This window comes from Haliotis rubra, unplaced genomic scaffold (genome assembly GCF_003918875.1).
Source record: "Haliotis rubra isolate DU_JTF1 unplaced genomic scaffold, ASM391887v1 Scf461, whole genome shotgun sequence".
Taxonomy (NCBI): Eukaryota; Metazoa; Mollusca; class Gastropoda; order Lepetellida; family Haliotidae; genus Haliotis; species Haliotis rubra.
In genome coordinates, this window is record NW_025767148.1 from 415,706 (window position 1) to 426,904 (window position 11,199).

Genomic DNA, 11,199 nt, shown 5'->3' on the forward strand with positions numbered 1-11,199 from the left:
CGCTCAACCTTAACGACGGGCCACTATCAGTTCTGTTGTCAAGTGACATCATAGTGGGTGCGTGGGCTTACGGTTCATTCGACATTAATTGACTTTCAACTGGCAGATATTCTGGGTCAAACAAGTCAAAGCAACCCGAATTCCTGCTTTAAATAGCGGTAATATTGGCTTTCTTGTTGGTGCTAACATTAACAATTGCACTATTTAGGCTGTTGATGGACCAAAACCGAACACTGACATCGTTTGGCAGTTAATGGAAGACCTCGGGCTTCTGCAAATGATAATGCCCTCAAAAATAGCATTACCCTTATATTACTACAAACTACCCTTTCAAAACCCTCAAAAATAGCATACATTACCATACGTAATTACCATACAAAATACCATACCGTATGTGAATACTGTACATAACTACCATGTGTACTCACTCACTCACTCACTCACTCACTCACTCACTCACTCACTCACTCACTCACTCACTCACTCACTCTAATGGTTGTTCTAAACAGAAAAGTCAACAAAGAAGACTGAGGTTCCACGCAAGAAGAAAACCCCTGCAGTTAAAAAGGACAGTGATGATGATGATGACGATGATGATGACGATGATGACTCAGAATCTGACAGTGACTATGACACCAGCGAACTGCAAGCAGGCCCTGGACATCAGGAGGTTCCCAGCAACAAGAAGCAGAACAGCAGTAACAAAGACAGTTTTGAAATAGTACCCTCAAACACAGGCAAGTATCTTTAAGGTCTGGTCCCAGACAGTGGGCAGCCAAGTAGATAAAGCATTTGCTCATCACGCCAAACACCCAATGTGGGTAAAATGTTAAGCCCATTTCTGGTGTCCCCTGTAAAACCATGTTCCCTCTACCGCCTCCGTGGTGTAGTGGTTAGAGCGTCCGCCGGAGAAAGCTTTAGTTGAAATTTTCTTTCAGCGAAAGTCGCGCCCGACCGCTGTCATACCAAAAGACGTTAAAAATGGTACTTGTTGGTTCCTGCCTGGCGCTCGGCATTAATGGGTACAACAAGGACTGGTCGACTCGGAGTCAGTATAATGTGTCTGAGTGGGGTATTCATGCTTCACTGCGGCATGGTATCTCAGTGGACTAGCACTATGAAACCAGCTTAAGTCTGGGCTAGGACAAGCAGCCGCACATACACATACACATACACACGCATGAGCGAAATATTCTCAAGCACGACGGTAAACCCAATTTCACCTCACCTCACCATGTTCCCTCACACTCCGTAAACACTCCACACTGCCAGTTTCGATGGACATAAGGACATCCTTTTCTTCAAAGAGGTTTCTTAGGGCTTTCTGTTTGTGTCAGTCAGTATTGAATTTCTTGCAAACTTGATCATATCAGTGGGGCTGCCATGTTGTTGATTTTGCCAACCCAACATTCAGCCTTCTAAAACTCACATTCTGAACGGTATGTTAGACCTAAACATGTAGCCAATCTAATCGGTAAATGGAAATCAAGGGCAGGTTATTTTAGATCACAAGAACTACAGGAAAGGATCCAGGGGTTCATGTAGGTTTACAGAAACGTCCCAGAAATGTGAGCCCAGTAGATGCTGGACATAGAGGGTTCAGTATATACCACATCCCTCCGACAAGGCCTTTATGGATGTTTGTGTTGCTGCAGACAAGCTGGATCCAGTAGGCATGGCTCTTGGCTCAGCTCTGGTCCAGTCCCGCAAGAGGAAGAGAGACATCATCGACAATGCTTACCACAGGTCAGTAGACATCAGGCTCACTGCACTCACTAGACCTGCACTATTCACTAATAATATTAATAATAATAAAATGTCCATTTAGATAGCGTCAAACTCCACACCAGGTATGCTCATAGCGCTAACAATGCACAGCACATTGTTACCCCAGATAACCCAAGCGTTAACCCAAGGTTATTGTCACATGACTTGTACCACCGGGTACCCATTTTCTGCTGGGTAAACAGAGGCAATTTTGAACAAACTCACTTGCCTAAGGTGAGACCACATGTATCACATGTGCGTCATTGTGGGGCAGGACTGAAGTCCTAGAAACTCTCAGGAGTCAAACTGTCACACACGGTCACAGACCGCCTCCCTGGTGTAGTGGTTAGAGCGTCCGCCCTGAGAGCGGAAGGTCGCGGGTTTGATCCCCGACCGCGTCATACCAAAAGACGTTAAAACATGGTACTTGTTGGTCCCTGCCTGGCTCTCGGCATTAATGGGTACAACAAGGACTGGTCGGCTCGGAGTCAGTATAATGTGTCTGAGTGGGGTATTCATGCTTCACTGCGGCATGGTATCTCAGTGAGCTAGCACTATAAAACCAGCTTAAGTCTGGGCTAGTACAACCAGCCACACATACACATACACACGCATGCACGTTGTCATATGAGCGAAATATTCTCAAGCACGACGTTAAACCCAATTTCACCTCACCTCACCTCACCTCACCTCACCTCACCTCACCTCACCTCACCTCACACACGTTCACCCATCCAAGGGCTCTCCGCGCCCATCGTTGCTTAACTTCACCTGATTTGTGACCTGAGCTCTATGCACAGGACCACACATCACACCTAGACATGCTCGACTGACTTGAGTCACTTGACTCACTAGACACATTCGACTCACTTGACTTGCTAAACACACGACTCACTTGACTTGCTAAACACACACGACTCACTTGACTTGCTAGACACACGACTCACTTGACTTGCTAGACACACACAACACACTTGACTTGCTAGACACACACGACTCACTTGACTTGCTAGACACACACGACACACTTGACTTGCTAGACACACGACTCACTTGACTTGCTAGACACACACGACTCACTTGACTTGCTAGACACACACGACTCACTTGACTTGCTAGACACACACGACTCACTTGACTTGCTAGACACACGACTCACTTGACTTGCTAGACACACACGACTCACTTGACTTGCTAGACACACACGACTCACTTGACTTGCTAGACACACACACTCCACTCACTTGACTTGCTAGACACACAACTCACTTTTGACTTGCTAGACACACACCCACTCACTTGACTTGCTAGACACCAGGACTCCACTTGACTTGCTAGACACACATGACTCACTTGACTTGCTAGACACACACTCCACTCACTTGACTTGCTAGACACATGACTCACTTGACTTGCTAGACACACACCGACTCACTCACTTGACTTGCTAGACACACACTCACTTTGACTTGCTGGGACACCGCGACTCACTTGACTTGCTAGACACACGACTCACTTGACTTGCTAGACACACGACTCACTTGACTTGCTAGACACACAGACTCACTTGACTTGCTAGACACTCACTGACTTGCTAGACACACCTGCGACTCACTTGACTTGCTAGACACACACTCACTCACTTGACTTGCTAGACACACACCCACTCACTTGACTTGCTGGACACACACCCACTCACTTGACTTGCTAGACACACTGCGACTCACTTGACTTGCTAGACACCCGACTCACTCTGACTCTTGCTAGACACACCCACTCACTTGACTCTGCTAGACACACACCCAACTCACTTGACTTGCCAGACACAACACCCACTCACTTGACTTGCTAGACACACACGACTCACTTGACTTGCTAGACACACACACGACTCACTCTGACTTGCTAGACACACTCCACTCACTTGACTTGCAGACACACACTCACTTGACTCACTTGACTTGCTAGACAACACACCCACTCACGCTGACTTGCTAGACACACACCCACTCACTTGACTTGCTAGACACACCGCACTCACTTGACTTGCTAGACACACAACTCACTTGACTTGCTAGACACACACCTCACTTGACTTGCTAGACACACACTCGACTCACTTGACTTGCTAGACAATACCCCACTCACTTGACTTGCTAGACAATGCGACTCACTTGACTTGACTGGACTACACACACCCACTCACTTGCTGACTTGCTAGACACAGACATCAGACTCACTTGACTCACTAGACACATACAACTCACTTGACTCTTGCTAGACACACATGACTCACTTGACTTGCTAGACAACACACGACTCACTTTGACTTTGCTAGACACCTAATACACACTCACTTCACATGACTAGACACACCTTAACAGTCACATGACTCCATCAAGAGACACGTTCTGCTCAAGTAGACACATAACAAAATTCTTATAACCTGTTCCACATTTCATTATCCATAGAAATCAGGAACAATCAGTTAATTAATTTATGAATGTTTGATTTCAATTGCATATAGATACATCATATATATATTAGTTGTTTTTCACCCTCCTCACAGTAACACAATCTGCAGTAAATTATGATATAATTTCTGAGCTTTTGAACTTGAGATGTGACGGAAAGAGATGCCTGCACATGGATGAGCTGTGGAGTTTGTCTGTTGTAGATACATGTTTGACGATAATGGTTTACCCGACTGGTTTGTGAAGGATGAAAGTCGACACAATCGGATCCAGCTTCCTGTCACCAAGGTACGTGTTTGAAGCCAGGCAGAGTGAAATTGTTTCCCTTTCCTCTGAACAATCATATAAGGTGATGGGAACTCCCATACTTAAACGACCTTATGCTTAAAAGATCCGGGTTAGAATTGGTCTTAAGTAACCCATGCTTGTCGAGGCGACTAACAGGATCGCATGGTCAGGCTTGCTGACTTGGTTGACACATGTCATTGTATCCCAAATGCGTAGATCGATGCTCATGTTGTTGATCACTGGATTGTCTGATCCAGACTCAATTATTTACAGACCGACGCAAAATAGCTGGAATGTTTCTGAGTGTGGCGTTAAACTACAAACCAATCAAAATCCTAACTGGACACTTGTGTATTTGTTTGCAGTGAAGAAGAAAACCCTCTGTTGCGATACTTTTTTCCATGTGTACATACATCATATCGCTTCATTTGAGGAGATGCCAAACTTTCATTGAAATTAATGTATTCAGAACTGAATGATTCTTGTATACAACAGACTACAAACATGGGCCCAGATGTTCAATGCACAGTTTTACAACCACACAATTCAAAAACGAAGAAAAATAATTGAAATTCATTCTATGCATGTATTATGCACATGCCCCTCTACAAAGCTGTGGTTGGGCAAGGTGTGTATTTTATTAACCAATAATCTCATATGTCACTCAAGTGTCATGTCACGTTAACTTGTGGCGTAATGACTTGACCTAAGATTCTAACGATTTGATTGGATAACCGATGACATCTCTAACGATGTGTTTGGACGACAATACTCTTTATAAAACCGATTTTGGTTTGAAAGCATAAAAATAACAAAAATACACCATTTTGTCAATTTTATGCAGGTAAGACCGGGTAATAAATAAAATACCACACTCGGTCTCATTACATACAAATTATACGAATCTGAAACTTCGTGACCTCACTTCTCGTATGAAATGAGACCTCATGTAGTATTCTCTATGTATGCCATACAAATACACAACACAAGCATGTGTCCATTGACTGTAGGGCTGGATATAAACATGGATAATCGGAAATATCTTTGATGGGAATTATTATCAATTATTATTGATATGAAAATTGTGTAATCAGTAATATCATGAATGAACAATTGTGATGAAATAAGTTCGAAATTTACTCAGAAAATACACTAATGTGACCGCCCTCAGTGGTGTAGTGGTAAGAGCGTCCGCCTGGGAGAGCGGAAGGTCGTGGGTTCGATCCCCGACCGCGTCATACCAAAAGACGTTAAAATATGGTACTTGTTGGTCCCTGTCTGGCGCTCGGCATTAATGGGTACAACAAGGACTGGTCGGCTCGGAGTCAGTATAATGTGTCTGAGTGGGGTATTCATGCTTCACTGCGGCGTGGTATCTCCATGGGCTAGCACTATAAAACCAGCTTAAGTCTGGGCTAGTACAAGCAGCCACACAAACACATACACACGCATGCACATCGTCATATGAGCGAAATATTCTCAAGCACGACGTTAAACCCAATTTCACCTCACCTCCTAAAGTATGTTCGGGCGGTGTTTTGATGGTAACCCAAACCTTAATATGTTACCACTCACCGTTGATGTAAGATATGTTGATTTCTTTCATATTTATTAGTCATTTTTTCTCAGAGTTACTTCTCCAATATTTATCTATCTGTATGATGTGTATCGATAGCCAGCCCTAATTGACTGTGTGAATGACTTCAGGGCGACATCCAGGAGTACCGAGACAAGCTCAAGTCTGTTGACGCACGACCCATCAAGAAGATAGCAGAGGCAAAGGCAAGAAAGAAGAAGAAGGTATGCATTTGTTGAAAGTGGCTGGTTTGTAATTTCCTTCATTTGGTTATAATTCATCTGCTTCAAACTAAGATCCACATTATACACATTACATTACAAAGGCGGATCCAGAGAGGGGGGTGCATGGGTGCAAATGACCATTGAAACTCACGTGAATATGAAGTGTGCACACCCCCCTTTCTCAATAGTGTGCACCCCACCACCCTCCTTTCTCAATAGTGTGCACCCCCTTTCTCAATAGTGTGCACCCCCTTTCCGACCTTTCTCAATAGTGTGCACCCTCCTCCATGAAGATCAGGGTTAGAGGACCGCCTCCGTGGTGTAGTGGTTAGAGCATCCACTCAGAGAGCAGAAGGTCGTAGGTTTGATCCCCGGCCGCGTTACACCAAAAGACGTTAAAATATGGTATGTGTTGGTCCCTGCCTGGCGCTCAGCATTAATGGGTACAACAAGGACTGGCCGGCTCAGAGTCAGTATAATGTGTCTGAGTGGGGTATTCCTGCTTAAATGCAGCATGGTATCTCAGTGAGCTAGCAGTATAAAACCAGCTTAAGTCTGGGCTAGTACAAGCAGCCACACGTACACACGCATGCACGTCATCATATGAGCGAAATAATCTTAAGTACGACGTTATACCCCATTTCACCTCACCTCCGGGTTAGAATTGGTCTTCAGTATCCCCTGTTTGTCGTAAGAGGCGACTAACGGAATTGGGTGGTCAGACTGGCTGACTTGGTTGACCCTTGTCACCATATCCAAATTGTACTGCTGATCACTGGATTGTTTGGTCCAGACTCAATTATTTACAGACCGCCGCCATATAACTGGAATATTGCTGAGTGTGGCATTAAACAGCAAACCAACTAACGGAAAAGGGTGGTCAGGCTCTCTGACTTTGTTGACTCGTCATCGTATTCCAAATTGAGAAGATTATTTCCAGACTGCTGCCATATAGATGGAATATTGAGTGCAGAGTTAAACAACAAACAATCATCAACAATCACAATCTTTTTTTTGTTTTTCACTGTTGATAATTGATGAGAGGGAATTAATGATAAATAAAACAGTAAGTATACTCAAAATTTTATCCAGCCTAGTTAATAGTTTACTTTCCAGAACAATTTGTTTCACTTAGTCCAATCTTGTTGATAGTATACTCTCAAACACAATGTCTCCATCCAGTCTAGTTAGTTTACTCTCTAACACAATGTCTCCATCCAGTCTAGTTAGTTTACTCTCAAACACAATGTCTCCATCCAGTCTGGTTAGTTTACTCTCTAACACAATGTCTCCATCCAGTCTAGTTAGTTTACTCTCTAACACAATGTCTCCATCCAGTCTAGTTAGTTTACTCTCTAACACAATGTCTCCATCCAGTCTAGTTAGTTTACTCTCTAACACAATGTCTCCATCCAGTCTGGTTAGTTTACTCTCTAACACAATGTCTCCATCCAGTCTAGTTAGTTTACTCTCTAACACAATAACTCTAACACAATGTCTCCATCCAGTCTAGTTAGTTTACTTTACTCTCCATCCAGTCTAGTTAGTTTACTCTCTCTAACACAATGTCTCCATGTCTAGTTAGTCTCAACACAATCCAGTCTAGTTAGTTTTAGTCTCTCTAACACAATGTCTCCATCCAGTCTGGTTAGTTTTACTCTCTCTAACACAATGTCTCCATCCAGTCTAGTTAGTTTACTCTCTAACACAATGTCTCCATCCAGTCTAGTTAGTTTACTCTCTCTCTAACACAATGTCTCCATCCAGTCTAGTTTAGTTTACTCTCTAACACAATGTTCCATCCAGTCTAGTTAGTTTACTCTCTAACACAATGTCTCCATCCAGTCTAGTTAGTTTGTCTCTCTAACACAATGTCTCTAACACATCCAGTCTAGTTAGTTTACTCTCTAACACAATGTCTCCATCCAGTCTAGTTAGTTTACTCTCTAACACAGTCTAGTTATCAGTCTAGTTAGTTTACTCTCTAACACAATGTCTCCATCCAGTCTAGTTAGTTTACTCTCTAACACAATGTGTCTGGTTAGTTTACTCATCTCCAGTCTAGTTAGTTTACTCTCCAACACAATGTCTTCCAGTCATCCAGTCTAGTTAGTTTACTCTCTAACAGAATGTTTCTCTCTAACACAATGAAGTCTGGTTCATTATGTCTACTCTCCAACTGTGCAACGTTAGTTTACTAGTCTCCTTGTCTAACAGTAAAAGAGTTAACAAATCTGTACATTATATTGAAACACACTGTCTTGTATGCATAGTTTACTCTGGGTAGGAGATGTTTCCATCAAGTCTTGTTCATAGTTTACTCTCTAACACAATGTTTCCATCAAGTCTAGTTCATAGTTTACTCTCTAACACAATGTTTCCATCAAGTCTTGTTCATAGTTTACTCTCTAACACAATGTTTCCATCAAGTCTTGTTCATAGTTTACTCTCCAACACAATGTTTCCATCAAGTCTAGTTCATAGTTTACTCTCTAACACAATGTTTCCATCAAGTCTCTCTAACACAATGTTTCCATCAAGTCTAGTTCATAGTTTACTCTCTAACACAATGTTTCTCTAACACAATGTTTCCATCAAGTCTCTCAACAACACAATGTTTCTAGTTAGTTTACATCACAGTCTATGTTCATAGTTTACTCTCTAACACAATGTTTCATCAAGTCTAGTTCATAGTTTACTCTCTAACACAATGTTTCCATCAAGTCTAGTTCATAGTTTACTCTCCAACACAATGTTTCCATCAAGTCTTGTTCATAGTTTACTCTCTAACACAATGTTTCCATCAAGTCTTGTTCATAGTTTACTCTCCAACACAATGTTTCCATCAAGTCTAGTTCATAGTTTACTCTCTAACACAATGCTTTCATCAAGTCTTGTTTATAGTTTGTTTTGTGCTGTTTCATTGATCATTTACTCAAGAACATAATGTTTGCAATCCAATCTTGTTTACTCTCTAATACACAGCTTCCATCAAGTCTTGTTGATAGCTTTCTCTCTAACACAATGTCCCCATCCGGTCTAGTTGGTTAACTTTCTTGCACCAAGTTTATTCTCTAACACATTGTTTCTATCAAGTCTTTTTAAAGTTTACTTGCTATGATAATGTTTACAATCCCATATTGTTGACAGTCGACTTTCTAACTGAACCTTATCAAGTCTACTTGGTGCTCACAATATCTCCTTGTCTTGCGACCGCCTCCGTGGTGTAGTCGTTAGCGTCAGCGGGTTCGATCCCGACCGCTGGCGTCATACCAAAAAGACATTAAAATATGGTACTTGTTGGTCCCTATCTGGCTCGGCATTAATGGGTACATCAAGGACTGGTCAGCTTCGAGTCAGTATAATGTGTCTGAGTGGGGTATTCATGCTTCACTCGCGGCATAGTATCTCAGTGGGCTAGCACTATAAAACCAGCTTCAGTCTGGGCTAGTACAAGCAGCCGCGCACATACACATACATGCGTCGTCATATGGCAAAATATGCTCAAGCACTACATTAAACCCAATTTCACCTCACCTCACCTCCTTGTCTTGACATTACTGTGTTTGTTCCAGGATCTACAAGAAGGCAGGACTGCTCCACAAGAAAAAGAAAGAGGTGACTTACGTTGTGGCAAAGAAGGGAGGGGGCAAGCGACCCACACGTCCGGCAGGGGTCAGCGGCCATTACAAGGTCGTTGACAAACGCATGAAGAAAGAAAAACGTGCGGCGAAACGGAAGGCAAAGAAGGAGGGAAAGGGAGGAAAGAAAGGGAAGAGATAAAAGCCGGTGCAGCATCTGGCAGACTCAGGGAAAATAACATGGGAAGGGGGACTTCAGATCCAGACTGAGAGTGGCTAGTCACTCAAGCCATATATGTGCATGGCCTGATCACTGTGTTTGTGTGCTGACCCCATGGAATACGTGCTGATCCCAATGGAATACAGGCTGACCTCCTGGAATACAGGCTGACCCCTATTGAATACATGCTGACTCTGGAATACAAGCTGACCTCCTGGAATACAGGCTGACCCCTATTGAATACATGCTGACTCTGGAATACAAGCTGACCTCCTGGAATACAGGCTGACCCCTATTGAATACATGCTGACTCTGGAATACAGGATGACCCTCATGGAATACAGGCTGACCCCTATTGAATACATGCTGACTCTGGAATACAAGCTGACCTCCTGGAATACAGGCTGACCCCTATTGAATACATGCTGACTCTGGAATACAGGATGACCCTCATGGAATACAGGCTGACCCCCTATTGAATACATGCTGACTCTTGAATACAGGCTGACCCTGGAATACAGGATGACCCTCATGGAATACAGGCTGACCCCTATTGAATACATGCTGACTCTGGAATACAGGATGACCCTCATGGAATACAAGCTGAGCACCATGGAATACATGCTGAGTCCCCATAGAATATGTGCTGACCTCCCAGGAATACATGCTGACCCTCATTGAATACATGCTGACCCCCATGGAATACATCATGAACCGCATGGGTTTTCAGGATTTCCCAGCAACCAGTGTTTGTTGTAAGAGTGACTAACTGGACGAGGTGAAGTGTGTGTCAAAGGGCACTAAGTTCTTGATTCATTGAACACAATATCAATCAGACGAGACTTTTTCTGTGCATTCATCTGGTTGGAATACGTGTGCTTTTATTAACAAGGTAAATCCTGAATATCCCGACATTACGTTCTTCCTGTTGTAAGCACAGGGTTCAGCAAGATCTGGTAGACCAGTGCATGTCTCCATCATGTACCGCATCACAGAACATCTTCCTTCCTCTAGAATGGAAGACACTGCAGAGTGTATCGTCACGTACCACATCCGAACTTGCAGACTC

General features: G+C 43.2%; 1 protein-coding gene across 1 annotated transcript in view; it reads left to right on the forward strand.

Annotated features, from left to right (window-relative positions):
- Positions 1-10,146, forward strand: part of LOC124290319 (pre-rRNA 2'-O-ribose RNA methyltransferase FTSJ3-like) — a 28,057-nt gene extending 17,911 nt beyond the window's left edge. Inside the window, exons 14-18 of the mRNA XM_046727028.1 lie at positions 510-737; positions 1,656-1,746; positions 4,445-4,529; positions 6,237-6,329; positions 9,897-10,146. Of these exons, the coding sequence (XP_046582984.1) occupies positions 510-737; positions 1,656-1,746; positions 4,445-4,529; positions 6,237-6,329; positions 9,897-10,112 (713 nt within the window). The 3' untranslated portion in view covers positions 10,113-10,146. The remainder of the gene's footprint in view (positions 1-509; positions 738-1,655; positions 1,747-4,444; positions 4,530-6,236; positions 6,330-9,896) is intronic.
- Positions 10,147-11,199: the final 1,053 nt, after the last annotated feature.